Here is a 27819-nt window from a genome sequence, read left to right on the forward strand (position 1 = left end):
CATTTTTACGTTTTGCCTTTTAATTATGTACTTTACAAAGTTCCCTCATGATTTGGCTGTTTTCTGTATTTCCAGCTTACTGAATCGGCTCCAGTTCTCAGCTGTTATCAGAAGTTGCAGCTTGTTATTAACTTTCTTGCTTTTTTTTGTGCATATAGCCTGGTAAATTTAGTACATGAATCTGTTTTACTGTTAACAGCTTTATTGCCTTTACTACAGCTTATGACATATGATACTGCTATTGCATGCCTACTGCTACTAATTACTTGAGGTTCGATATGGTGGTTTGGTTTCACTTGTTAACTAGATACTTCCTTAGGGACTGTCATGTCTACGAGTGGTGGGCTTCAAACAAGCGTTAAGATTTACCTTAACGCGAAACGCCTCTGTTTGACTGGGGAAACAGATACCATGCATGAGATGAATGAGACCATGAATTGCAATTCATGCTGTTTTATGTCTTGTTATCTTTCATATTATGATATTAAAGTTCCTTCTTTATGAATGAGACCATCACCAAAAATTTGTCTAATCATGATTCAGCATTTGTTTTGCTAAATGTGTTTTTTTTTTTTTTTTAGAATGTTATACCGTTTTTATCTAGAAAAAAATGAGAATTGATTTTTTAGAATGCTCACCAAAGTCTGTCTTTTTAATACGTCTTTTGAAATGAAGGGTTGGAACCAAATCTAACTAAGAGGCTAGACATTGATACCTACAATATTATGTGTTGAAAAATAATGCAAATCGGGCCTCATCCAAACATAAATATACAAAGTATAGTTAGAGGGTAGTGCTACATGATATATTTAGTATTAGGGGTTTTAGGACAATTTTAGTCAATTATACATTTGTAATGACTCCAAAATTGTTCGAATGGTTATAATTTCTTTTTTAATAATGAATTTTTGTTACTTTTGGAAAGCGTTTTACTCAATAATACTATTTCATGTCCAAAAAAAAAAATCAATTACTTTACATTTCACCAAAGAAAAAAAAAAAAAAACATTTTCACACACACGGACACAGTTCTCGGATATGGAACGCTGCGTTCTCGGACTTTCAAAATTAACCCGACTCGATTCTATACCAAAACAAAAACCCGACCCGAGATTCACGAGTTTAAAATAGAGAGCGTTGCTTTCTCACATAAATAGCTCAGAAATTCTGATTCAAATCAGAAGCCGTTCACCATCTTCCAGAGCAAGAACTTTTCCCGCCAAAACGCCTAGGTTTTCTTCGGCTCGCTCTCTCTGCATTTCCTCCTAGTTGCGCCGACCTCATTTCTCCGATCGGAAACGACGAAACAAAGAAAAGGTTCGATTTTTGTTTTCCTCTACAAATCTTCGCTAGGTTTTCGTCCCTCGTTTTTTTTTTGGCTCATCGCTAATTTCTTCATCCTATGATCTTTGATTTTTCATTTTCTTTCTAATTTCTGGAATTTCAGGAAGCTTAGTGTACGAATCGGTGCACAATTCGAGAAGCGGCGAAGTTAGTGAACCAGAAAATCATAATCAGCCGGTCTAGATTTTGATCATCTGAGAGCTTTGGTCACTAGCAACGAATTCGAAGCTTTGGCACCGAGTTTTGATTGTGATTCAGGTACGATTCCATGTACAAGTTTAATTCGAAGCTTTCCTGTGCCTGTTTGCTTGCTCGTTACAGACTTAAACGAACTTGAAATTTTGAACCGCTGATTGTTTATTGATGAGAATCACCTCTGAATTTTGCTCTCAAATGAACTTGAAAATATTTTCTTTCTCTGATTTTGTTTTCTGTCGAGATGAACCAAAGGTCTAATTCCAGAACATTATTCATTTCTTTGGTAGTATTGGTTATAATATGCATCTCATAGTTAAAGTATTATCACTATTTCCTTGTCTTGTTTTGTTGAACCCTGTGGATGTAGTGATTTATCTTTTGTCACACTTTGAGAGCTGTGGAATTGTCAGATAATAGTTGTTTTTAACAGCACCCAATCTACACTAAATCCAAGAATTTGTGGCAAGTTTGATAATGTTGATTATAACCTAAAGTTACGGAACATTTAAATTATTGACCAAAAGCTCCATGGAGATGAATTTGAGGCCTATTAGAAAGATTATAGCATCTTCGATTCAGAAACTGTTCAATATTTGGAAATTTCTTGTAAGAAGCTTTTGAGAATTCATTGCTTTTGCAATAGTTATGAATGTCTTAGCATCTCCTTGTCTTCATTGGACATTTTCATTTGCATTCTGGAAATTTCTTAGTATCTCTGAGTCACACTGCACAAGCTTGTTCCTTCTTCAAGATGGACAAGCATCTTGGTATTCTCATAGTATAATTCGCTCTTACTTCATAGGTCACACTGGTTTCTTATTTGAAACTCATACCATGAGGCATAGAAGTATATAACGTAGTTGGAAACCCTTGAGATGTGTGTTTTTGGTTAATATGTTCTATATGCCCCAGATTTGCCATGTCATTAGAGATTGAAGGTTGAAATGAGATGCAATGCGTGTTGGCGTGAACTGGAAGGCCGGGCCATCTCAACAACCTGTGGCCACCTTCTCTGTATCCTTTGTAGAGGAAATTTCTGCCTCTAAAGTTGTGTGACTTTAATGTTTCTTTCTCTTTTTTCTTTTGGAAATAGGGGTCACAGGTATTTTGTTATATGAACTTCCTTAACATTGTGAAAAGGCACAGAGGATGCTAACAAGATCCTTAGCAATGATGGAGCATGTCCCATTTGTGATCAAGTGCTCTCTAAGAGGTAAGATATTAATATGATCTTTGAAACTGCAGCATATTTTTAGGGATATAGATCCTTCGGGCCTTGGGTTTCGTAAATGTACAACTGTGCCAAGCATAGATGAAAGATAACCAACAACCTTACTTGAACAGACATAAGTTATAGGTTGTACTTCTGTGTCCTTGTGTATTACCATGAATGATAAATGCGTATACTATTACCGTCATTTTATTAAGTATAATGATACTGTAACTAGAAGTATGCACTATATGGACTTGCTGCTCGATGATCGAACTTTAGTCTCTTTCTAGCACTGATGGTACTGCAGTATTTTTTCTGCTGCTGCAAGCATTCGATTCTTTGAGAACTTCCTTGCTAGAACCACAAAACAGAGCTATATAGTTCCAGCCAGACTGCCAGTAGTGATACTTGGGTTTTAGATAGAAGCAATGTGGCAATCATTTTTCATTGTTGCCTAGAACAGATTTTCTATTTCCACTCTGCCTTTCTCATTTTTGCTTTCCTCTTGGCAGTCATATGAAAGTTGTGGATGTCAATCCAAATGATGAATGGATAAATGTAAGCAAGTGTTTGTTATGAACATACTTAATCTTATCTTATTGTAATCTAGTGAAATCTGCCCCATTTCTCGGTACTGTTGCTTTCCTATTTCTATTGTTTCAGCTTCTGTACCTTATCTTTCTGCCTTGCTAATGTTGCAGATGGCCATGACTGGAGTGTCTCCAGATATATGTATCCTTTTGTTTTTTTTACCTTCTTCTTTGCATATGATGATTGCTGCATCTGTTTTCATTTAAGGGAGTGACCAACCTATATCCATTTTATATTGTCAGCAATTTTTCTCCATGTTTGTGACAACTTTCTGTGTATATCTCCCTTAACAATCAATCCTAGTAATGAAGAGTGCACATAGAAGTGTCATGTTCTATATTGGGCAAAAGGAATTGATAATGCAGCGCAAGTTGAGCATGGTAGCAGGTCAATACCGGCAGAAATGTGAAGCAATGCAAGAAAAGTTCATGGAGCAATTGCAAAAGATGCAGTCTCAGTGCCAGAAATATGCCAAGAAGTGCGAAATGTTGGAGCAAGAAAATGAGAGCTTGTCCAAGGATAAGCAGGAGCTCCAGGAAAAATATTCAGAGAAATCCAGGTCTGGTGTCCATACTCTACTGATTCCATTTCCTGGGGCATATAGTTCCAGTATTGGGGATGAGTATTGTTTTTTGACTATTTATGTTGCAGACAGAAGAGAAAGTTGGATGAAATGTATGATCAATTGAGGAGTGAGTACGAATCAGTTAAACGAAATGCCATCCAACCTGCAACAAATTTCTATTCCAGAAATGAACCTGATCTTTTCTCAAACCAGGCTAACATTATGGATCGCAGAGAGGCTGTTAGAAAAGGTAATTCTTTTTCTTTCAAAGTTGCATATACTTCAATATTTGCCAATCAAGGATTTTATTCCATGAGGTACTAATAATTATATTGCAAAACACTAAAGAAAAATCATGTATAGAAAATAATACTTTTGGACCCACAAGTTTTGACATTTGATGGTATAACTTGAGTTATATAGCCTTTTTTTTTTTTTTTCAGCTCAAGTACTTCCAAAACCAGTTGACTTATTTCTTGCAGATTGGCGGGTTCTTACTCCTGAAACTCCAGGGCCAAAAGAGGATATATGGCCAGCAAGACAGAATAGTTCAAACTCGGGTGGTCCTTTTGATGTCTCTATCTCACCGGCAAAACAAGCTGCCATGCCAGTCGATGCTGTGAACAGAAGGCCTGGTGCTAACCCAATGTTTGGATCTGGAGCTAGCAACCCCTCAACGACTTTAAGGAACATTTTATTCTCCCCAATAAAGAGGCCTCAGCTCTCCCGTCGTCCTCAGATGTTCACGTAAGTTGCAATCTTAGTTCCATAAGTTTACATAGCCTACTTATTGCTGAATCTTCATGAACTGATTTTGCAGGTTCTAGGCTTGAAGTTGAGGGTTTGCGGTTCACAGAAAGTCATGCTAGATAGTAAATACTAATCCTACAATCATCAGTTCATAAGAATCAAATGCTGCAACAGAAACATGAATCAGCTATCCTGACATCATTTGCTGTAGACTTTCTCCAACTTCAGTCGTGTGTTTTGGGTGAAGCAGCCTTAACAACATGGTTTTGGGCATGGAAATGGTGTCCCTGACGATAATTCAGCTCTAACTCTGCCCCCTTCTTTTCTCCACAGAAAACCCTTATGTAATCACCTTAATTGGCAGATATAAGTAGTACTATCAGTACATAGAGGTTGCATTCTATCTTGTGACGAATTATATGAAATACAAGAGCCTACTGACATACTGTTCGTGAAAGCAGACTTTGATGTAGTATGTCGATATAAACTGTGGATGTCTTCAAAGAACATTACTGTCATTTGCTTCAAATCTACTTTGTCAATATTAGTGCTTATGGTGGATTTTAAATCAAACTTGATGCTAGCAGTGAAATCCTAGTGTATCTGGTGGTCACTACATATGAATTGTCTCCGTTTACATCATATTGTACCCTAAAATTCAAGGAAATTTAGGCATCTAGCACTTCTGTTACAACCAAAATGATCACCAACCTATTTTATACACTATTCACAAAAGCGAATTAAACTCTTGTTATTGGATCTTCGTAGAGGGGCATTTGAACTTGGAATCTCATACAACATAGTGGATGACAGATACGACTAGAAGTCTAGAACAATAACTAGTTGCTGCAAGACCAAACTAATTTGGACTCCCCTTCTTTTTATTGCGACTTATAGGTTGTCTTACAGATCACGGGGCAAATGTTTTTTTGCTTCTCTTTTATGAAGGCAAATTCAAACAATTTCATCTGCACGCATCCATCTTGTCTACCGGATTTCTTAAACTCATTACTCCAAAAGTTGTAAATGCCAATATTGAACAATCTACGATGCAAAATCATTCCAAAATTAGTAGATTTCCCTTCAGAAACGGAGAATCAAAAGGTAAACGTGGACTCATGTCTACGGAAGTGCCCCATATATGCACCAGCCATATTTACAAAATGTTTCTCTACTATCTTTTTCATTGTAACTTGGCCTCCTCATAAACCACTAACGTGCTGTACACGGTGAGGCAAGAAAACCTTCAAAACTGGGGCCTTGGAAGATATCTCAATGCGATCCCCATTTTTTACAGAACAGCGGACATGAGTACCATCAATGTATATGATTCCCTCTTTACAAAACCATGTAGCTTCCATGGACTGTCGAGGATTAATAAACCCATGCATTAAGCTTGAGGCTGCTCCTAATGCAATGGGCTCTCTTACCATATACTGGAGGTCCTGAGATAATATGGGCATTGGAAATCCGCCAGCTGAAAGCATTGCAGCTGTTGCTCCCGCAGCTGTTGAAACTCTTAGACCGCTTGATCGAGAGCTCACTAAAGGAGAGCATGGCTGGTAATCACTTTTAATTCTGCAAACAAAGACCTTCAATATATAAATATATTTTGTTTTAAAGAACGCATTTAACACATGCTAATAAAAAATAAAAATAAAAGTCAAATGTATGGCTATTTGTGTGAGACCAAGGGGGCGCCTTACTTGAATGAGAACCGTGAAAGTGTTGCTGGACATGGATGTGCAATTAAAATATCATTAAGAGCATAAGTTGAGATCACTTGTGAGTTTACACCTATGGAGATCCTTCTCAGATCGGAAGGACTAATTCGATCCTCTATGATGTTGTCCAGTATCTGGAAAGAGTAATTATCAAAAGATTAGTTCTAAAATTTGCAAGCAAAATGGAAGGTCTGCCCTGGGCTGAAGAACACTGATTTTTCACAAAGCATCGATTCCATAACTCGAAAAACAGATAAATGGTCTGACTTGAGGTTGTGCAGAGCAACCTCATAAGTTCATAACGAAAAGACTTAACTAAGCTTTGCACCTGAGCAATTGGGCTTCCGCTACATAGAACCCACCAATATGACCCAGTAAGAAACATCATTTTGTGCTACACTCTAGATGCCTTTAAGACCACAGCAGGAAGGCTTTGGCAGACAACGAGGTTTTATTTGAGTACTCTCCCGTAAGGCAAGTGAATAATGGTGAGAAGTTGCACTACAAAACATTTTGATGGAAATATTTCTTGACACTAAAAGGTTGAGCATCAGTTAAAGACTTAGACTGGAGATTAATTCTTAACTTTTTGTTCATAGATCTTTTCTCCAAATGACTGCTTTTATAAACCTCACAACAGAGAAGCCAAACTACAGCCTGGCCTCCATTCTGATTTTCTTTGGGTCAAATTCATAAAATAATCTTAGAAAGTCTTGCCTGTTCAAAGTTGTCAACAGTTGCAGCACAAAGATAGCCTGTGCTTCTCGTCGCATCATACTCATTGCTGTGCCTGAACACCTAATCAAATGAAATACAGTAAATAATTTATGATATTCTAATCTATAATCCGCAAAAAGAGAAAAGGATGAATTGATTACAAGAAAAGATTAAGTAAAACGCAGGAAAGTAATATGCCCATACAAAGGCTAACCAACACTCTATGGGCTTAGCCAAAGCAAGAAACTAACCTCTTCAGGTCGGGTAGGGTCAGAATTCACTCCTAGAACTGGAACAGAGTCATCAATATAATGGCTAGCATGTAGTAAGGTGCCATCACCACCAACTGTAATAACAAGGTCCACATCATGGATGGGCTGCCTTATATCGTTACGCAGTAGAGCTTTCCACTCAACAGGCTTGTGCCGCAAAATATTCTGACAAAAGTTCATTGCATCCTTGTGCACCTTTCGCCTATTGTCCAAGTGCCGTAGCTGAAGAAATGGTCTCAAGATTAAGCCTAACTGTATTATTTCCGGGCACACAGTTTCACAACCAAGACATATTCTACAGAACAGATATTATGATCTTAAACTTGTTATCTCTTATACAATCATAAAGCCAGAGCTTTTTTGTGGGAAAAACTTTTAGAATAACTAATATGTCATCGCCTTCTTTTTCTTTTGTGGGTATTAAATACTCTTACATACTGGATTGAACTAGTGAAATCAGGCTTACATATTTGCCATAAACACATGAAACCTTGACCATGTTTTCCATCTTGAAGCATAATAACTCATTTCAACTGCAACGAACTTTACTTTTATCATTTCTAAGTCCCAACTTCAAATCAACCTCAATATCAAGGTCTTGCAAGCATTAATCTTTGGACAAAAAACTTTTTTTTTTTTTTTCCTAATATTTTCTCATTTCCCCCTTGTAATTTACAAAGCAGAACAAAACAAACCAAACCCACAAAGCATTCAAATCAAAGTTTTCAACTTTAAGCATTTCACAAACAATTAAGGGAAACAGTTGAAAGGTGATGATCCGCGGAAAGGTTTCATATTGTAGCGAGCATTGAATCAAACAAAGAGGAAAGTGTGATATTACCTGGAGGCTGGTGATGCGAGACAGGCCGTCGGATTGGGAAGCTGGGTAAACGTCGAACGGTTTTAGCAGCACCAACAATCTCCTCCTCGCCATTACTATCTCCCTCTCTCTCGCGTTCTTTCTCACAGAAGGGTATATGGCGGTTGGTTCAGTTTAAGACTCCAAGTAGCGGAGGCCTCGCGTTACTTTATGTTTAATGTTGAGGAGGCCTACTCCATTTTCATTATTTACTCTACTACCCCACAGTTTTACACATTATTTTCTTTTTCAATAAGAGAAACTATATTAACAATTCACGTATCTTTTTAATATTTCGCTTAAGTAGGGGAGTAAAATGAAATCCAACATTCATCGACCAATTATCAACCCTTTTCTAGTCAAGTCTGAACCAAACCAACCTACCATGAAACAATTTGATTTGGTCAGTTAATTGGTTTCATAACTTCCGAGTCTCTCTTTTGCTCAATTTCTTGACTCTACAACCAGCTCAGCCATAACACAACTGCTTTCAGGTAACTCACTTTCTCCTCTTTCTCTCTCAATTTACAACAAACGTTGAACTCTAGTGACGAAATACTCATCTGAGATGAACCGCGAGATTTGGCAATCAGACGAGATCGGATGAATGCTACCGACAAAAAAGGTGATAGAACAAGGGTTATCAAACCGAGTAACCGACCTGTTTGTACATACGAAAAACAAAAATAAGAGGGCGGAAGTTCAACTCACTACCCCGATTAGTCATTTAAGGCCCCAATGTGCAATTTTTCCCCAATTACAAAGGTGTAAGATGCAATTACTGAAATCTCAATATTTTGCATTGTTGGGGCGGACTTGACCTCATAACCCCGGATGGATGCCCATAGGTGTGCCAAACGGACCAATAGGATCCATACCCGGGTCCAACCGGTTTCGGTGCAATAAAAAAAGCACGTATCTCAAAGCTTAGTTTATTGACCCACAAACCAAAATGGGTGGTATAGTCTTATCGGATCCAACCCATATTCTCTCAAAGCCATATCGGGTTCAGTCTCGCCCTCTCTAGGATCTCTCACAATCCAAACCCCCAATTTCCCGATCCGATTCAATTTCTCAAATTACAATTGCCGTAAGTCCCAATTTCTAATTCTTTTCAATTTGTTTCGCCCTTTTTTTTACTGTTCGGATTTTAATTTGGGGGTTTCTGATGTAAATGGGAGTATGTTTGGGTGTGACCCCAGATCCTAAAGTTTGAGGCTTTGATGGATATGATCGTTTTGGGTTTGGGAAATTGAACTGAAATGTTGAAAATCCCTGCTTTTCAAGTCTGTGATTTTGTTGTAGTTTCTTGTTGAATTTGTAGTTTGTTTACATGGGTTTTTTTTTTTGGGTGTTGATGAATTTTGAAAACATGGGGTTGAGGTTTACCTTGTGATATTGTATGGATTTGATACTAGTGTCTTCATTAGTAGAGTAAATAACCAAATGTTTTGTTGTTTTGTTGTGAAAGTCTTTTCCTTTACTTTTAAGTTTGGCAATGTCTTTATGCACTTTATTATTCTTATTATTATTATTTTTTGAATAGGTGCACTTTATTATTCTTGAAGATGCATAAAAGATTTAACACTTGTTTGAGTATTGATGAATTTTGAAATCATGAGGCTGAGGTTACCTCATTAGTTTTCATGATCAAGAGGAGCATTAGGATTCGACACTAGTTTTAGCATTAGCAAATGATCAAATGTTCCTTCAGAAAACAGAAAAACGAAATGTTAAGGGTTTTTCGTCTGAGTTTTTATTTCTTGACCAAATGATGAATATAAGAGTGCAAAAGTTTCAGCTTGAGATTCTTTGGCTTCTTGCAAGGTTGTATACCCTAGAAGTTAATTGCACCATCGTTCTTTCTCTGTGATTGTTATGCTATCTATTTCTCAATTTAGTGGAGTTGTAAATCTCTACTGACATGGGAGGTTTCATGTATGTGTATGTGTGTGCATGTGAAGAAGTATGCCTAGTATAAGCAATATATGCATGTGTTATATCTGTAGATTACACATAACTACAGATATATCCCCTGTGGTTTGGTTTCTCAAAGCTTTGATATGATTTGGCTTACCAACCCCTTGATACAGTGGAAACATAGGAACTTTCCCAGAGAATATGCTAGGAGAGGGCATAAATTAGATGAAGATGTCTAATTAAGGGAAGGGGAAGAAAATCCTGTATTTCCACAAAACTGCAGTTGAATGGAATATAGAGCATCGATGCAATGTTTCAATAATGAGCCAGAGGAAGAAGTCAATATATTTTGGAATGCTTTTTTCTCGAGTTGGACTATGTCTGTGTAAAACTTTCTAGTGTGTTAGGGTGCGAAGTGATCCATATTCGAACTTCGGTACATTTATCAAAAGGAGGGAAACAACTTTTGAATGCCTGTCGTGGGGTTGTAGCATTAATTCCCTAGCCCAGAAAAATCAGTAGAAAACATTTTAGTATGTAATTTTGGTTCTTACCTTCTGGATTTTCCAGCTAGATATAGATTGATGGGATCCAGTCAGATTCTTTGTGTTCTTAATGAATTTTTCCGTTCAATTTATTTTCTTGTTGTGCAGCGTGGACCATGATATAGGACCTTGGTAATCGGCTAGTATTTGTTCTAGTCTGGGATATGTGTTTTCAGTAGTGCTGTAATGATGGGCTCATGCTTATGTTTTGATGGAGTTGTTGTTGTTTATGTTGTTTTTGTGACGTTATTTTCTGAGATATTGATGTTTGAGGCTCTGCAATTTTTTTTATTTTTTTGATAAGAGGCTCTGCAAATTCATCTTGTTGATTTATTTGATTTAGTCATTATATCTCATATGACCTGCAGACTTTGGTGGATTTCATGCCTATGTGATGGAAATACCAAATGAAACAGCCATCAAGAAACCAAAGCGGTTGACATCTGTTGTATGGAATCATTTTGAAAGGATTAGGAAGGCTGATATATGTTATGCTATTTGTGTACACTGTAACAAGAAACTCAGTGGATCAAGTAATAGTGGGACCACACACCTGAGGAATCATCTAATGCGATGTCTGAAACGATCAAACTTTGATGTTTCTCAACTACTTGCAGCGAAGAGAAGGAAAAAAGATAATACTGTTAGCCTTGCAACTATCAATGGTGATGAAGCACAGAGACAAGACACATATATTAAGCCAACAATTATGAAGTTTGATCAGGATCAGAAAAAGGATGAAATTGTTACCCTTGCAAGTGGGAAGTTTGATCAGGACCGTAGTCGGTTTGATCTTGCTCGCATGATTATATTACATGGTTACCCATTGCCAATGGTTGATGATGTAGGATTCAAAGTGTTTGTCAAGAACCTTCAGCCTTTATTTGATCTTGTGCCAAATAATGATGTCGAGAATTTTTGTATGGATATCTATAGGAAAGAACGAGGTAAAGTGTATGAGATGATAAATAGTTTTCATGGCAGAATTAACCTCTCTGTTGAAATGTGGTATTCTCCAGAAGGTGTTGAGTACCTGTGTTTGACTGCACACTTTATTGATGAGGAGTGGAAACTGCAGAAGAAAATTATGAATTTTGTCACACTTGATTTGTCGCATACTGATGATTTGCTTTCGGAAGTGATTATCAAGTGCCTGATGGACTGGGATATTGACAGTAAGTTGTTTGCCTTGACATTTGATGATTGTTCCACTGATGATGACATTGTTCTAAGAATTAAAGACCAGATCTCCCAAAGTAGGCCTCTCTTGGGTCATGGTCAGTTATTTGACATTCGCTCTGCTGCACATGTTATAAATTCGATTGTGAAAGATGCGTTGGAAGCACTGAGAGAGGTGATCCACAAGATTCGAGCAAGTGTCAAACATGTAAGAAGTTCACAAGTGGCCCAAAGGAAGTTCAATGAAATTTCCCAGCAAGTTGGGATCAACAGTGAGAGGAGATTGGTTGTTGATTGCCCAGTTCGATGGGATTCAACATGCCTTATGCTTGAAACAGCTTTAGAATACAGGGGTGCATTTTCAGTCCTGCAAGAGCATGATCCCTCATATACATCAGATTTAACTGATACAGAATGGGAATGGACAAGCTTTATTGCTGGTTATATGAAACTTCTTGTTGAAATCACTAATGCATTTTCAGGCAACAAGTATCCGACTGCAAGTATATACTTTCCTGAGATTTGTGATGTTCACATTCAATTAATTGAATGGTGCAAGAGCCCAGACGACTTCCTCAGGTCTATGGCATTAAAGATGAAGGATAAGTTTGACAAATATTGGAGCAAGTGCAGTTTGGCTTTGGCAGTAGCCGTAATTTTGGATCCCAGATTCAAGATGAAGTTGGTTGAGTATTACTATTCTCAAATTTATGGTAGTCAATCTTTGGAGAAGATCAAGGATGTCTCTGATGGCATCAAGGAGCTTTTTGATGCATATTCAATTTGCTCAACAATGGTTGATCAAGGTTCAGCTTTGCCTGGAAGCAGCTTACCTAGTACCAGCAGTGATCCCAGGGATAGATTGAAGGGTTTTGACAAATTTCTCTACGAGACATCTCAGAGCCAGAATGTGACATCTGACTTGGAAAAATATCTACAGGAGCCAAACTTTCCTCGTAATTGTGATTTTAACATATTGAATTGGTGGAAGGTCCACACACCAAGGTACCCTATATTGTCCATGATGGCACGTGATGTTCTAGGAACTCCTATGTCAACTATTGCACCAGAATCTGCATTCAGCATTGATGGTAGAGTGCTTGATAAATGTCGAAGCTCGCTGAATCCTGAAATTCGAGAGGCTTTAATATGCACGCAAAATTGGTTGCAGATGGAATTAAAAGGCAAGTGCATCATACATTAGAATTTTGCTGTCTTCAATTTAACCTGTATGTAGCAGTAATCTTATTGCAATATCTCTTTTGTATCAGATGTCAATCGATTCTCGAGTTCAGTTAGACCAATTGCCATTGTTGAATCAAGTTAATTTTGAATGGTACGTGTCTGTTGCACTGGCTCTCTTTTCCCGCTAATTGGCTAATTATATATGTAACAAACTGCTGACTTTTGACGTTATCTTGTTATGCAAGGTTGATGGATCCTGTATTAACATTTTTCCTTGGTGTCGAATTGCCATCTATACACTGAGTCCATTCCTCGGACTGTTGTGGGCAATGAACATCACCTTTTCTCTATGTATCTATATCTCCACATGAGACTACTTGTTAATTGCTTATAGTTCTTTAGCAAGAAAGCTTAAATGTAAATTTTAGGACTTGCATCAACTAGATTCTCTGATTTGTGCTTATATTATCGGGACCTGTTTCATGATTGTAAGTCATCTCTTCAATGTACCCTTGTGTGATGAGATATGGTTGTGTAATGAAAGAATTCCTTTGTCATTTACTGCGTTGTATAGAATATGGCGTTCCCTTATTGTTTGGGAACCCAAAGTGAACCTCTGCTTTGGCTCAGAGAAATCAATTAAAGGGACTTGGTTCTAGCTAAGTAGCTCTAAACTTTTTTTTTTTTTGGAGATCAGAGTGAAGTTTTATTGACATGAGATACAAGTACATGGGATAAGTAAGGGAGGGTCAACAATGACATCTAGAATCGAATATGAAAACTAAGAAACAAAAGCACACTCTTTACTAAGTTGCGTTGCCTGCAACTTTCACAAAAATATATATTTATGACCAAAAATCAGAAGTGAATAAATACCTTCACTTCCTTTCAAAAAAAAAAAAAATACCTTCACTTCTTCTCAAACCTAATCTAACGGCGGCCTACGATTAAATTGGGGGACACCGTGACCAACAAAATGAGTTTGCATCAATGAAAGTAGAGGAAACTAAATCTCCATTTCTGTTGGCTTTTCACTACTTACAATTTACAATGAAACTGAAATCTTTTTGATAATCTCTTTGCAGTATTCTTACTCATTGACACATAATGATTTTGTAATATGGAACTTGTCAATTTCATAGTCTCTTGCAATGATAACCTGATCGAAAAAACAGTCCTCAGAGCTCTAAGTTGTATGCCAATATCGATTTTCCAATACTTCTGTTAGAGAGGAAAGATCGCACATTGAAAAAGTGACAAATAAAATATAACTTATAAGTGGATGGATCACACCCAATTGTACCGAGACCTTTTGTGATTAAAACCCAACATCTAATGGGTGGTTAAGTTGGGACAGTATCGGTACAATGGTGGGCCACAGACCACGCTTGTCGCTGTTTAACAACTTCTGGGTGGTAGTAATCATGATTCATGATCATCCACACAGTTTATAGTGCGTATAGAAATAACCTTTTTTTACCGAATTTCTTTTTTGTGTCTGTCTTTTCTTAATCTGGCTTGCCATGTTGTATTGCACTCATGTCTATTTCAAATTAACTATGAGAACATGGTATGTGTGTGTGTGAGAGAGAGAGAGAGGCGCCAGAGACTTCACGTTAATAAAGTAAATGCATTTATGATTTACATATATTAAACGTAAGTATTAATTGTGATAGTTTTTTTTTTTTTTGAAAAGAGGGCGGTGCGGCAGCCCTCAAGCCCTGATAGCCTTGATTAAAGAAACTGTCGAATACAAGGGGGGGGACATTGAGCCTAAACCCCTGATTACAAAAAGTAGTCATGCGCAACAAACGGGCTCTCACCCGGCTTGGTAACATGCTGGGAACCTTTGTCAAGGCGGATCGTGTGGCGCTACAACAAAAGGAGGCTATCCAGAGGATCCGGTTGATCCATGATGTGCGCCACCGAGTTTGGGCTTGGCGTACGATCCGTTTCTCGCCGGAGGTTTCTGTGGTCCTTGAATTCCGGTATGAAAAATGCCGCGGAATCTGCAAGGCTTGTGGTTTCTTCACCCATGGCTGAGGGGAATGCGATCGGAAGCTGGTGAAGGAATTGGTTGTGGAGGAACTGGTTCTGTCATCTGATTTGCAGAAGGCGGCGGGTCCGCCGTCCAATGCCTCAGTGGAAGACTCGTCGACGTCGGTCGTTGCTGCAGCCTGGATTGACAGAGTTAGCACCTGCGCTGGGGGCTTTGGTACCGTGCAGGAGGTTGATGCTGGGAAGGAAGCGGCGCAGCTGAGGACGGGCTCCATGTTGGCTGCTCCGTGTTTTTCGGCGGGAAACCCTAATTTCAAATTAGGGTTGACCGCTAGACCGGGCTTGAATATGGGCTTGACCAATTTGAGGGCTAATGGGTCGAATTCTGGACCTATTGGGCTGGCAGGAGATGGGGCTTTAGCTGTTGGTTGTTTTGGACACCCATCTAGGGTTTTGGGTGTGCGAAGGCTTCTTGAGGAGGAGTGGCTCGATGATGGAAAGCGTCTGAAACTTTCTGATAGCTTAGTCGAGGTCCCAGTAACTGATGGGAAGATTCTGAAGAAGAAGGGCAGACCTCGAGGTCATCGGAATAAGCCCAAGCTTATGTCTACGCCCACCTCAGTGGGGGGTGCTAGGGAGCCGGCTTTGGAGGAGCTGAATGCCCTACCTCAAGAGGGATAGGGCTGCAGGCCTGCACTGTCCTTGATGAAGCTTTGGCTATGATGTTTGCAGCGACGTACACCATTGGGTCTTTAGGCGTTAATGCTTCGTTATAGTTGCTTTGTTTCGGATTGTGTACGTTTGTGACCGTTTTTTCTTCTGTTTTTGGTTTAGTTTTTGTATTTTATTTCCAAATCCTATATCTATTTCTTGAATGTTCTCATTCTTGGATGGTGTAGGATTAGGAAGTTTTATTTCCTTGCAGTTCCTTTAGGTTTTTTAGTCTTTGGTTAGGAGATTTGGGCTGCCTTCCGCAGTCTGTATTGTGCTTGAACTTGTACTATGAGTGGTTCCTTATAACCCTCTAGCTTGACGCAGTGACGTCGTAATATATTTGGAACCTGATTCCATTTCCCTCAAAAAAAAAAATATGACATTCTCTTATTATGGAAACACCAAAACATCATCTGCTTTGGCTATAAGAAATCAATTCAAGGGAATTGGTTCTCAATAAGTAGTACTCAACTTGAAATTGAATTGGGCGACACTGTGACCAACAAATTGAATTTGCACCAAAGAAAGCGGTGAAAATTAAATCTCATTTCTACCGGCTTTTCACTATTTATAATTTACAATGAAACTAAAATCTCGATAATCTCTTTGCAGTATTCATACGCGTCGATGATTGACTATTCTACACATAATGATTTTGTAATATGGAACTTGTCAATTTCACAATCTCTTGCAACGACAACTAGGGCTGTCAATGGGTCGTGTCGGGTTGGGTTCGTGTCGGGTCAAGGTATTTGTCGTGTCGCAAGATACAAACCCAAAGCCAACCCATTTAATAATCGTGTCAAAAATTTAAACCCAAACTCAACCTATTTATTAAACGGGTTACCCGTTTCCAACCCGCTTAACCCATTTAATAAATAGGTTGTGTCGTGTTTGACAAAATGACCCATTTAAGGGTTAACAATGCGACCCACTTAACTAAAAAAATGCATAAATTGATTAAATTCACTAAAAACTCCACAAGACTAATAATATAAATAATTATATATAATTCATAAATAATTAAATCCAATAATTATAAAGCAAAACATTTCAAATTGTCTAATCCTATGATCAAATACTCTCAACGTCTAAAATTTCAGGATGAAGTATAGCATAATCGGGTTATACGGGTTCACTTCGTGTTGGCGGGTTGACCCATGACTGACCCGTTTTTTAATCGTGCGGGTTCAACCCGCTTTATTTCGTACGGGTTTCGAGTCGTGTTATCGGGTCGTGTCGGAATTGACAGCCCTAACGACAACCTGATTGAAAACGGTCCTCAAAGGTCCAAGTTGGAAGACAAGATTGAATTTCAATACTTCTGGGTGGCAATAATCATGATTCATGATCATCCAAATGTTTATGCTTATAATCTGTGTGGATGATTATCAAATCTGATTAAAAGAAATACCTACTGCACAAAGAACAATCATCTTTTACCGAATTACACCCAGCTTGTCATTATCGAATTCCCTTTGTGTCTTTGCCTTTTCCTAATCTGGCTTACTATGAGTACATGGTAAATGTGCGAGTGTGAGGGTGTGTGTGTGTGTGTGTGTGTGTGCGCGCGCGCGCGCATGAGTGAGAGAGAGAGAGAGGGAACCTTGAAACTCCACGGTAATTGGATATAAATATACCTCTCACGGTGCTACATTTTTTCCCATACCAACCATTTCTACAATGGAATAAGAGTTTATTTTCAACATTGTTTTTCTCATTCTTGATTCTTTCCAGTTTAGCCTCCTCTTCTTTCTCCCTCTTCCCCTCACCCTAAAACTATCTAAATCGGTAACCATGTCGCTAGGAAAAAACAATGAACAATATATAACTTGACTACTAATATATGTTTTGGAAAAAAGTTGTTGATGTATTTATAGCCAAGTTTGGGCAACAAAACCAATTTGTTTTACTAATACACAAATTTATTAAGAGGTTTCACGTAAAATACACAGATCTCAGAGATGTCGCGTAAATAAAGCTAAATGCATTTATGAATAAACATAAAAATTGTGACTAGCTTATAACTTGGGTTCTCACATGAAAATACAAAAGAGTTCAGAGACTTCACATGAATAAAGTGAATGCATGTATGATTTACATAAATTAAAGCTAAGTATTGGGACAACTTATAACTAGCATTAACTGAATTCTCACATGAAAATACAAAAGCGTTCAAAGACTTCACGTGAATAAAGTGAATGCATTTATGATTTAAATAAATTAAAGCTAAGTATTGTAACAGCTTATAACTTGCACATTAACTTGCATTAATTTGGGCGAAGAAACCAATTTGTTTCACTACAATACAAAAATATTAACCAGTTTCACGTGAAAATACAAAAATTTCAGAGATGTCACGTGAATAAAGTTAATATATTTATGAATAAACTAAGTATTGTGATAGCATATGACACATAATAACTTGCATTAACTAGGTTCTCACATGAAAATATAGAAGAGTCCAGAGACTTCATGTAAGTACAAAAGTTTGTACGTCTTGAGTGTTGGCATTCCCATACAAAAACAAGTGGAACATTCCATCACACTTCGTCATTGGAAGTTGGAAAAATGAACTTCAATACTGATCTCGGAGAAACCCTAAAGGTAATTGCTTCTCTTGAGTCCATCCTAAGTTTTAGGAAGTTCGCTTTAGGGAAGTATCTTTTTGTTTCTTAATCTTTATCGTGCAAAGATATTTCCAACATGTTTAAGTCTCACTAAGGTTTGTTATCTTTAATTTGCAAGATGAATCATGAACCATTTGTTACTGTTTGTGTTATTTCCTCTGGTGTATAGTTCTGTTCTCCAAAAATATGAACAGGTGGGTATGCTTTTTGTCCGCTGTCGAGGAGGCTCAAGTCACTCCACTGAAGAACATGTATTGGATGATGATGTTTGGGCATTTGGTTTGGCAATCCTGGCATTCATAGAGACTCATCTCTAGATTGGGACATTTTTTTCGACATTACTGTATATATAATATAGGAGAAATCTCAATAATGAGTATGTGACAATTGTACATTATCATGATGGCTCTTATATGTGACAATTCTTTTGTCAAGTACAAACCTAAAATCAAGGGATCATATTTACTCTGCAATGTGAAGCCACTGCATTACTGATTTGCAGTCACCATTTTGGCTAGCCATACGAGTCTTTTTTTTTTTCTTGAAAAAATAAAATACATTATGTTTCTCATTTTACTAGTACTGTGACATTTTTCATTCTTTATTTATTGATAATGATAGAGTATTAAACTTACATATGCCAATTAGCCCGTACGTCACTCCCACTAAATCATTGCTGCCGTTATCAAAATAACAACAGCAACATCTAATCAAACAACAAAGTTCATAAGGAAATTTACATCGTACATTACTGCATAGATAGTACAGATAAAAATCAGCAAGCATATTATATAACTACTATCTTTTTGTTTTGTTTCCGATCACTACCTTGCTTTCAAACGAGCTACTTTCAATGCAATTGCTAGTGCTACTTTCTCTTTGATGTGGTCAAAAAATTGAAAATAAGCATACCTCCATGACTTCTTCAATATCAATGTGCCACAAACACTCCAAAAGCCTATGATAAAGCCAAGCACCGCGCTAGTATATAAACCAAGCTTTTCATCATCAAATTCAGCTTCATGAGGCCCATGCATGTAAGCATGTTGTCTCCATCTTCTGGGCATTTTGAGAGAGGAAATCCACAGAGTGAAGGATTGCCCTCATAAATAGATGAATCATCGAGCGTCTGAAGTTGGTTGCCCGAAGGAATTCTTCCGGTCAATTTGTTGGAAGACAAGTTCAAGTGAGACAAGAAGGTAAGAGAAGCGAGACTTTGTGGGATCTGTCCTGAAAGCTGGTTCTGGGAGAGGTCAAGTGTTTCGAGCAAGTGCAAGTTTCCAATTTTTGAGGGAATATTTCCACTTAATTGATTCATGGACAGGTCTAATGTACCTAATCCAACGAGGCTGCAGATTTCTTCAGGAATTTCACCTTCTAAATCATTACTTAAAAAATCAATAATGAATAGAAGCCTCGCATTGTTATTGAAGTATTCACTTGCTCTTCCGTTTACAGTCACAGTTGTTACCATATGACCACCAGTGACCATCCAGATTCCATAGCCACCATAGCCGACTCGAGAAGTCCAAAACGTCCAGGCTCCATAACCGACTTGAGAAGTCAAGAACGTCCAGGCTCCATAACCATAGCCGACCAAATTATTCAAACACTTGGGAATAGTCCCTGAAAATCTGTTGTGACTAAGGTCTAGGATCTGAATGAAAGGAAGACTGCAAAAATGATGAGGAATATTACCAGACATATTGTTGTTTGAGACATCCACAAGGCCTATCCTACTCCACAAACTCCATTCTTTAGGGAATTCTCCGGATAATTGATTGTTATTCAGAATAAGGACATATAGAGATTGAATGCTACAAATAGATGATGGAATAGTGCCATCAAATTGATTATGGTTCAAAATTATCCAAACTAGATTCGGAAAAGAGTTGAATCGGAACGGAAGCTTTCCGCTTATTTGATTGTGAGATAAATCCAACCATTTAGGGCTGGGCACGGTCCCAGACCGGCACTGGATTTGCTGGAACCGGGACCGGGACCGGCTTTTTTTTTTCGGGCCGGGCTTGCAGTTCCAGAGAATAGGGACCGGGCTAAACCCGGACCGGGACAAGCGGGCCTGTTTTTTCGGGCTTTCGGGCCCAACCCGTCTTTGAAAAAAAAAAAAAAGATTGATAAGAAAAGAAAGCCAGAAAGGTTTTTGGCTTTGAAAAATCAAAGGGAGAAGAGATTTGGATTGCTGGGAAAAGAGAAGAAAGATCGTGGGTTCTTTTAGTTCCTGATGTCGTGCACGACTTGCGGTGACTGTGGCGACGGCAGCGGAGGAGGACGAAGAGAACGAGCACGATGACGGCGCCGGAGTTGAACTTGAAGAGCGAGAGGTAGAGGAAATGAGGAATAATGGACGGGCTGATCTCTAGTTTTTGGAGGAGGAGCAAAGTTGGGGGCTTGGGGTTGACTGGCTAAGGAAGAAGAAGAAAGAAGAAGAACTGAAGAAGAGAGAAGAACTGCAGAAGAGAGAAGCAGAGGAGAGGAGGGGAATCGTGAAAGAAAGAAGAAGAAGGAGAGAGAAGAATGATAAAAGAAATATAAAAGAAGAAGAAGAAGGAGACAGAAGAAAGAAGATGCAGAGGAGAGAGAATAAAGAAGAATAAAAGAAATATAAAAAAAGAAGAAGAAGGAGACAGAAGAAAGAAGGGACTTGGCTTCTCTGCTATAATATGACATGCTATAATTTGCTTGGATTCTATCACAACCGTCAGATATAGTTTTAAGGGTCAGCTGATGTCACATCAAGAAACATCAAGAAGTTTTAAGGGCCAGATGATGCACTTTTTTTTCTAGCAAATTATAGTTATAGCAGAGAAGCCAATTTCCATGCAGAGGAGAGAGAATAAAGAAGAATAAAAGAAATATAAAAAAAGAAGAAGAAGGAGAAAGAATAAAGAAGACGCAGTGGAGAGAGAATAAAGAAGAATGATAGGGATAGGTAGAGTGAAAAGTAGAAGGATAAGTCAAAATAGGGAGAGGGTAAGTACAAAAAATAAAAAATATATTACTTGTATAGTCAAGTTCGGGTTCTTCGGTCCAAAAGGTCAGCAAAAGTCAGGGACCGGGACCGGACCGGAAAGAATGAGTTTGGGACCGAACCGGCCCGAAAACAACTATTTTCAGTCTAAAACCCAACCCGAACCGGCCGGTCCGGATCGGTTCCTCCGGGTTTTTCGGTCTTTCGGTCATTTATGCCCACCCCTACAACCATTGGATTTGGGAAGATATCTTAAAGACCCATTCCTCTGGTATTGGACCTGAGATTCCAGTATTCGTAAGTGAGACCCGCACGAGCTCAGTTTGAGATTGAAGCCATAGAGGGAAGCCAACACCTACTCGGCAATTGTAAATGTAAATTTCACGGAGCTTGAAAGCAGGAATCCATTCATAATCAGTCAAATTGAAAATGATGGGCACAAGTCGATCAGTGCTTACTTGAAAAGACTTTAATCTTGTGAGATTTATGAAATGGGCTTCCGTTAAACTGCCATCCCATGAATTATCAGACAGATCAAGGATAACCAGCTGAGTGAGTTTTCCCAAACTTTGAGGAATGGAACCGTTGAAAAGATTACCACGGAGGGTGAGATACTGCAGGCTTTTTAGGATTCCCAACGAACTAGGCAATTTGCCTACCAGCCCACAATAAGACAAATCTAGTGACTTCATTCTATTAAATGAACAATCTGAAAAACCACTCAAAAACTCTTGAATCCCCCCATCAAATTTGTTGACTGCAAGACTTAATGACTTCAGCTTGCACAAACTTCCAATGAATTTGGGAACTTGACCTTTGAGTCCCGTGAAAGATAAATCAAGGTGTTCTAGAGATTTGAGGGTTGCAAATTCATCAACAAAGGGGTCACTGAAAAAATTATCACTTAGATCAAGTTTCGTAAGGCTAGAAAGATTAAAAATCCATTTAGGAAATGAAGAAGTGATAACATTATTCAATGACATATCAAGGACGGCAAGTGATGTCAAGTTAATGGATTGCAGGGAGTGTGGAATGCTTTGAATTTGACAAGATGACAAATGCAACTCTAAGAGTGAAGGAAGCTTGTTAACTGCATGTAGCCAACTTACTCCTGTGTTGTTAAGGTTCACCTCTCTAAGACTGAGGTATTTGAGGGAAGAGAGATGAGAAATCCAATTCAAGTTTTTGGAAGAAACATTACTAAGAGAATAAGAATCGAGGTCCAAATAGTTCAAGTTTGTGAGGTTACCAAGAGAAGAGGGAATCTTTCCTGAAAAGTTAGAATATGAGAGATTGAGATAGCTTAAACTCGTAAGCTGCCCAATGAATTTTGGAATGTGAACCCATTTGAAGTCATTGTTGCTTAAATCTAAGTAACTCAGATGTTTCAAGCCAAGCAAAGAAGGATTAATTGACTTACCCTGCAAAAAAGAATCTCTCCATACTCCGTGGAGTTCCACTGATCACCATCAGGGGTGTATGGATATGTATTACGGAGGTCAACCATTGCAACATGACCAGTGCGATTGTTGCATGAAATCCCTCTCCATCAACAGCATTGATGACCCACCCAAGAAGAAAGCTTACCAGACGAATCAGTGAGATCTTGTTTAAAGCTGAGAAGAGCTTGTCTCTCTTCCTCCATGCATGATTCCATAATACTGCTAGTGTTTAGGCATGAAGAAGCCAAAAATAACAAGAGCAGCAAGTGGAGAATGAGGCGAGAAATAGGGTTGAAGTTAACACAGATATCCATAATTAATTTGAGGCTCTGTTTGTTTGTGAAGTTGAATAGAATGCAGAGCACGAGTATATTTATAGCCGAATTGTGGTGAGGTGTCTAGATATTTTTAAGTCATCATTCTCAAGTCTCAACCCATTTTACGAAGTCCTCACTGACTAATTAGCTGAGAAAGATTGGTACGAGATGTGTTCTAGATTGGTAATCCAAGAAGTAAAGACTTTGAAGAGTCTCCAACCACTAGTGTCACTATGGGTCCTTTCTGGGACTTTTCTCACTACTAGAATTTACAGATTTACCCAATGAGTGACATAAGTGGTGACAAACCACTTATGTCACCTATTCTTAAAATTATGGGTGACAAAAAAAGTTCGTCACTAGTTTCGTCATCTATAGTGCGTGACTGATTCCTTTAGGTGACGAAATGCTAAGTTCGTCACTAAAATAGGTTTGGGTGACGAAATTAATTTGTCACCTAATCTCTAATATTTCATCACCCATTCTTTTTCAAATCTTATCCTTTTTTTATTTTTGCGCCCAATTTTTTTTTTGCTGCCAAATTTAACTTTATTGGTGACAAAAATAGTTTGTCACTATTTTTGAATCATTTTTAAATTTTGGTGCCAAAAAATGCAAATACTATTGGTGAAAATTAATTTTGTGTCTAATTATAAAATATTAATTTTCAATTTTGGGAATAGGTGACAGACAGACTTTTTTCTCCAATATATAGTATATACGAAAATTAATTTTAAATTAATAATTATAATTATCAACACTTAACCACAAGTAATAGGCAAGTAAATAAGTAGCATAAATATATGTTACATGCTTATCAGCCAGTACTTTATAAAGACAGTAACTTGAAAAGTTACATATCAGGTACTGAAAACTTTTTGATCACTAGGAGCACTGGCCTTGTTGATCCTCAATGGTGAAGAAGATGGTTGCTTGATGGCTAGGACTCTGCAATTCATGAAGTTGTTTGCAGTATTGTTGCCTTGGGCCATTGCCAACCTATATAAACCAGATGGTGAACAAAAACACTGTCATTATATCATTTTCTGTTCCTAATTGAACCTTACTACTTCATAAGGATCCAAACATTGCAGTCATAGTAGAGCTTGTCTCAAATGAGATTCCCAATCTTTTCTTAATTATTTGAACTAGTAAATGACAAGGTTCTGATATATTTGGGGAAATTATTAAGAAAGAATTTGTGCTCTGCATGTTTACTGTAATGCATAAGAAGTCAGTAGCATCTTTTTATATGATAAGTATGTAGCCTTAAACAATGTCTCAACTTCCATGGAAATGTTTTTTTATCAGTACTAAAGCCATTTTTTGAAATGAGAAAGTCAAATCTAGCAGGTATTATTTATTAATTAGCCTATTTTAACTTGTTTAGAATAAACAATACATTAAGGACAAAAGATTTCAAGCAAAGCAAGGAAATATTCCAAAGCTATGTTAATTCCAGAACAGAGGACATATCTACTCATCTACCTAAACTCCTGACTTATAATATATACATGTATGTGTCTGCAAACATTGAGACATTATATGGTTTGATGGATAAAATAAAAGGGGACCATTGGTTAAAATTAAAGAATCAAATGAATGAACAACAAATAAAAGAAACTCCTCCTGCTTCTATCTGTAAATAGCTGGATTTAATATGAAGAATCATGAAAAATGAGAATGGCACTATGAAATATGGGATCTGCCTCACATTTTCTGGAATCAATTGGTCTATGATCCATTGTCAATAGCCAAAAGAGGTATTTTTATTCATTGAAGAAGATGCTATATTTTACAGAGTCACCCAACAATACAACGTATATGTCTCAAACTATTTGCTACATGGAGCCCTAAAAACTTGTGAGTAGCTATCCTATATCACCAACATGTCACATACACAGTGACTCAGATGAACCATATAGGGTCCCCGTTTCCCACCAAGACCATGCTATTAACAGAAACTTTCCTCAAAGCTTATTAAGTAAAAAGTACATTCTAACCACTAATTAGTTCTTTCTTGTAGAGCAGGACTTTCCTAGGAAGCTCACCTATTTCTGATTGTTTCATTATGCATTGAATTCTTATCCCAATATGAACAACCCCAAACATCTCAACCATAATGATGAAAATCAAACACATAATCAGTCACCTAATCAATGATTCTAATCAAATTTGCTAACCAATGTCCATTCAAAACTTACTTGTAAAGAAAGCTGTGATCATGGAGTCCAAGAACAAACTTAGAAGCCCCAATCTGCCTCACCATTGCTGCAATCTTCTTCCCTTCTTCATCTCCTTGTGTCACAACCATTTCAACCTTTGTCTGTATTGGCATCAATCATCACATACACTGGTTTGATCATAAAAACTAATCAAATGGGCGGCTATATATCTGAATTGGGTACCCGAATAACACATAAAGTTTGAAACTTTTTGAATTAATACCTTTCCTTAAATTGAGATTGAAAGCCCTCTTCAGCCTCCTCCGCAGGTAAGAACAAAAATCAAACCCCTAGATCTGTTTTACTGAAAGAACCCAGAAAAACCCAACTTGGAAATGAGGCTGCTGCCACACACCGAAATCAACCCCATTGCCAAAATCTCCAAAAGGAAAACATAGACTAGCAAACATATATACAGCAACAACCTTATAAACTACCAGTAGTTACCTCACAAAAACAACAACAAAAAATCTGCGACTAGATCAATTTCAGAAACAAAAGAACAAAATTGAAATAACTTTACCTTATCAATGAGAAGAAGGTAGCAAACAAGGGAGAACAAGATTGATTTCTGAACACCAATGCTAGCTTTTGCCGACAATAGTACCCTTATTAAGGGATTTCGTCGTGAGGATCTCCCCTGCCAGAAAGTGTCGAACACGATCAGGATTAGTTTCAATCCCATCAATTACAACTTCTTCTGCCGCCGCAGACAGGACTCCTCGCACAGCCCGGCCAGCCATATTCTCCAAGTTACACAACTGAGTTTTGCACTTTTCGAAACTCTCACGGGATTTTGATTTCTGGGTTCAGCTACTTTTTAGTATTCTAATTACTATTATTTTTTTCTTTTCTGTTTATGTGTAAGGAGAGCCGGAAGATGCAATTTACTTTTTTTTTTTTTTTTTTGAAGCCCACCGTTTTGGCTAGTCCCAACTCCCAATGGCGGTAAATTTCCCTCCCAAATCCCCCTCACATTTGGCGGGGGTTCTTGAATAAAAAAAAATATTAATTTCAGTTTACCCCCCTCAGATTTGAGGGTGTCATCATTTCACCCCGTTTACTTTCAATTTTAAAATTTTACCCCCTCCCGAGCTTTTCAATTTTCCTCAACCATGTCCAATGTCTCATTCTCCGTCCAAATTGGATGTTAAGTTCGACAATAGAGCTCACTTTAAGGGCTTAAAGGGTCATTTCAAGAAGAAAAAAACCTCGACCAAAAGAAAGAAAAAAAAAATTATGCTTCTTCCTCCTCTTCTCTCCCCAACGATCTGAACCTCATCAATTTGGCCTTCCTCTTCTCATCTTCATCGTTCAAATTACCACCCGCCACCTCTTATGCCCTTGAGGGAATGGGATGCCGGGGTGCATACTCACCATACTTGATTCTGACCTTGTTTGGGTTCTCGACCGAGAATAGCATGCGAATGTTAAGGGAGAGAGAGGCAGAAGTGGTCAGGTTCAATTCGCCATCCAGATTGGGTGAGTTTATGCCCAATTATTGGATCACGAATTTGTGGAATTAGAGAAGCAATTCGAGTCGGCACATCAAGCGAAATCGAGTATCAGATTGTTCGATCGAAACGTCGTCGAATTGGTCCAAAAGCTTCACGAGCTCCACATCATCGACTTCGACCTTTTCCACACCGTCTCCGGCAATGAGTACATCACTCCGGTAAAGCATTCTTCTCTCTGTTTATTTCACAAGAAATCAGAAATATTTTGGTCTATGGAAAGTTATATTACAGGTTGCAATTGGCTCTAATAGTGAAGAATTTACAGTCAAAATTCGTGAAATGCACGTTAGTAATTTTTTTCGGGTGATTAGAGTCGTGGAAGCGACAGAAGTCGTCAGGGGATTAGATGATTTTTTTTTGGGGGGGGGGGGGGGGGGTTGGGTTTGGGGGTTTGGAAATGGAAGGGGGGTGAGATTGGAGGGACGGACTTGGCTTGAAGGACAAGGTGAGGATTATGACTTGTTGGTTTGGAGGGAAATTGATGGCAGGGGCTCGAATGGGGCGGTAGTTTGGGGGTGGGGAGGTGTCAGGCCACGACAGCATCAGAGGAGGTGCGGCCATAGCAGAACAATGGGTGCCCAGAGCATTTTTGGGTATTGATGAGATCAGCGGGTGAGCTGGTTTCAGGCGTCACTGGACGACGAGGAGGCCGGACAGGATTTTTCGGAGACTAACGAGCATGGAGATGGTGGAGGTGAGTTGCAATGTGTAGCTAGGGACCAGTTGGTATAGGAGAGTAGTTTTGGGGTGGAGGATCAGAGGAGGAGGAAGAAGAAGAAGAAGAAGAAGAAGAAGAAGAATAATAATTTTCTTTTTGTCGTGGAGTTTTTTTTTTTTCCTTCTTCAAATGACAATTTTACCCCATAAATTGGGTCTCATTGTCAAACTTAACGACCAAATTGGACGGAGAATGAGACATTGGGCA

At 38.3% G+C, this 27819-nt stretch overlaps 6 protein-coding genes across 20 annotated transcripts; 2 read left to right on the forward strand and 4 right to left on the reverse strand.

The window, feature by feature from the left end:
• The first annotated feature begins 1147 nt into the window (after positions 1-1147).
• LOC133728305 (E3 ubiquitin-protein ligase CCNB1IP1 homolog) lies at positions 1148-5579 on the forward strand. 6 transcript variants are annotated; one of them, XM_062155702.1, is made up of 10 exons: positions 1160-1317; positions 1448-1602; positions 2455-2556; positions 2683-2755; positions 3268-3313; positions 3457-3487; positions 3650-3905; positions 3998-4161; positions 4355-4658; positions 4732-5579. In XM_062155702.1, exons 3-10 carry the CDS (start codon positions 2487-2489, stop codon positions 4736-4738), a joined length of 951 nt encoding a protein of 316 aa, XP_062011686.1. In that variant the 5' UTR covers positions 1160-1317; positions 1448-1602; positions 2455-2486; the 3' UTR covers positions 4739-5579. The 6 variants fall into 6 exon arrangements, with proteins under 6 accessions (XP_062011687.1, XP_062011691.1, XP_062011689.1 ...); XM_062155704.1 differs by having other exon boundaries at positions 4394-4658; XM_062155706.1 differs by having other exon boundaries at positions 4424-4658.
• Positions 5580-5711: 132 nt separating this feature from the next.
• LOC133728307 (NADH kinase) lies at positions 5712-8386 on the reverse strand. Its single transcript, XM_062155708.1, has 5 exons — positions 8216-8386; positions 7354-7596; positions 7103-7183; positions 6368-6519; positions 5712-6239 (listed from the first exon to the last, which is right to left on the reverse strand). Exons 1-5 carry the CDS (start codon positions 8306-8308, stop codon positions 5864-5866), a joined length of 945 nt encoding a protein of 314 aa, XP_062011692.1. The 5' UTR covers positions 8309-8386; the 3' UTR covers positions 5712-5863.
• Positions 8387-9047: 661 nt separating this feature from the next.
• LOC133728308 (zinc finger BED domain-containing protein RICESLEEPER 1-like) lies at positions 9048-13619 on the forward strand. The gene is made up of 4 exons (XM_062155709.1): positions 9048-9323; positions 11067-13061; positions 13149-13213; positions 13308-13619. Exons 2-3 carry the CDS (start codon positions 11093-11095, stop codon positions 13202-13204), a joined length of 2025 nt encoding a protein of 674 aa, XP_062011693.1. The 5' UTR covers positions 9048-9323; positions 11067-11092; the 3' UTR covers positions 13205-13213; positions 13308-13619.
• A 5438-nt stretch (positions 13620-19057) lies between these two features.
• LOC133734674 (receptor-like protein EIX2) lies at positions 19058-20995 on the reverse strand. The gene has a single exon (XM_062162293.1). It carries the CDS (start codon positions 20107-20109, stop codon positions 19363-19365), a length of 747 nt encoding a protein of 248 aa, XP_062018277.1. The 5' UTR covers positions 20110-20995; the 3' UTR covers positions 19058-19362.
• Positions 20996-21617: 622 nt separating this feature from the next.
• LOC133731000 (receptor-like protein EIX2) lies at positions 21618-23149 on the reverse strand. Its single transcript, XM_062158484.1, has 2 exons — positions 22981-23149; positions 21618-22663 (listed from the first exon to the last, which is right to left on the reverse strand). The coding sequence occupies exons 1-2, from the start codon at positions 23147-23149 to the stop codon at positions 21618-21620; spliced, it is 1215 nt and encodes a 404-aa protein (XP_062014468.1).
• A 780-nt stretch (positions 23150-23929) lies between these two features.
• LOC133732348 (uncharacterized) lies at positions 23930-26215 on the reverse strand. Of its 10 annotated transcripts, none has more exons than XR_009857063.1 (4): positions 25901-26215; positions 25601-25681; positions 25357-25523; positions 23930-24151 (listed from the first exon to the last, which is right to left on the reverse strand). XR_009857063.1 is itself a non-coding variant. In XM_062159883.1 (3 exons), the coding sequence occupies exons 1-3, from the start codon at positions 26060-26062 to the stop codon at positions 24013-24015; spliced, it is 423 nt and encodes a 140-aa protein (XP_062015867.1). In that variant the 5' UTR covers positions 26063-26214; the 3' UTR covers positions 23930-24012. The 10 variants fall into 10 exon arrangements, 1 of the variants encoding a protein (XP_062015867.1); XR_009857061.1 differs by having other exon boundaries at positions 25357-25505; positions 25601-25776; XR_009857064.1 differs by having other exon boundaries at positions 25357-25478; positions 25601-25718; positions 25901-26214.
• Between the last annotated feature and the right edge of the window lie 1604 nt (positions 26216-27819).

The sequence above is a fragment of the Rosa rugosa genome, chromosome 2 (genome assembly GCF_958449725.1).
Source record: "Rosa rugosa chromosome 2, drRosRugo1.1, whole genome shotgun sequence".
NCBI lineage: Eukaryota > Viridiplantae > Streptophyta > Magnoliopsida > Rosales > Rosaceae > Rosa > Rosa rugosa.

Coding starts and splice junctions, on each gene's coding strand:
- LOC133728305 (XM_062155702.1), top strand. CDS start 2,487: ATGAGATGCAATGCGTGTTGGCGTGAACTGGAAGGCCGGGCCATCTCA. Junction 3,314..3,456: donor CAAATGATGAATGGATAAAT/GTAAGCAAGTGT, acceptor CTAATGTTGCAG/ATGGCCATGACTGGAGTGTC. Junction 4,162..4,354: donor CAGAGAGGCTGTTAGAAAAG/GTAATTCTTTTT, acceptor TTTTTTTTTCAG/CTCAAGTACTTCCAAAACCA.
- LOC133728307 (XM_062155708.1), bottom strand. CDS start 8,308: ATGGCGAGGAGGAGATTGTTGGTGCTGCTAAAACCGTTCGACGTTTAC. Junction 7,184..7,353: donor ACCCTACCCGACCTGAAGAG/GTTAGTTTCTTG, acceptor TCATTTGATTAG/GTGTTCAGGCACAGCAATGA. Junction 6,240..6,367: donor CTTTCACGGTTCTCATTCAA/GTAAGGCGCCCC, acceptor CTTTGTTTGCAG/AATTAAAAGTGATTACCAGC.
- LOC133728308 (XM_062155709.1), top strand. CDS start 11,093: ATGGAAATACCAAATGAAACAGCCATCAAGAAACCAAAGCGGTTGACA. Junction 13,062..13,148: donor GTTGCAGATGGAATTAAAAG/GCAAGTGCATCA, acceptor CTTTTGTATCAG/ATGTCAATCGATTCTCGAGT.
- LOC133734674 (XM_062162293.1), bottom strand. CDS start 20,109: ATGTCTGGTAATATTCCTCATCATTTTTGCAGTCTTCCTTTCATTCAG.
- LOC133731000 (XM_062158484.1), bottom strand. CDS start 23,149: ATGGATATCTGTGTTAACTTCAACCCTATTTCTCGCCTCATTCTCCAC. Junction 22,664..22,980: donor AGATCTCACTGATTCGTCTG/GTAAGCTTTCTT, acceptor CTAACTTTTCAG/GAAAGATTCCCTCTTCTCTT.
- LOC133732348 (XM_062159883.1), bottom strand. CDS start 26,062: ATGGGATTGAAACTAATCCTGATCGTGTTCGACACTTTCTGGCAGGGG. Junction 25,479..25,900: donor ACCTTCTTCTCATTGATAAG/GTAAAGTTATTT, acceptor ATGCCAATACAG/ACAAAGGTTGAAATGGTTGT. Junction 24,152..25,356: donor GATCACAGCTTTCTTTACAA/GTAAGTTTTGAA, acceptor TGGTTTATATAG/GTTGGCAATGGCCCAAGGCA.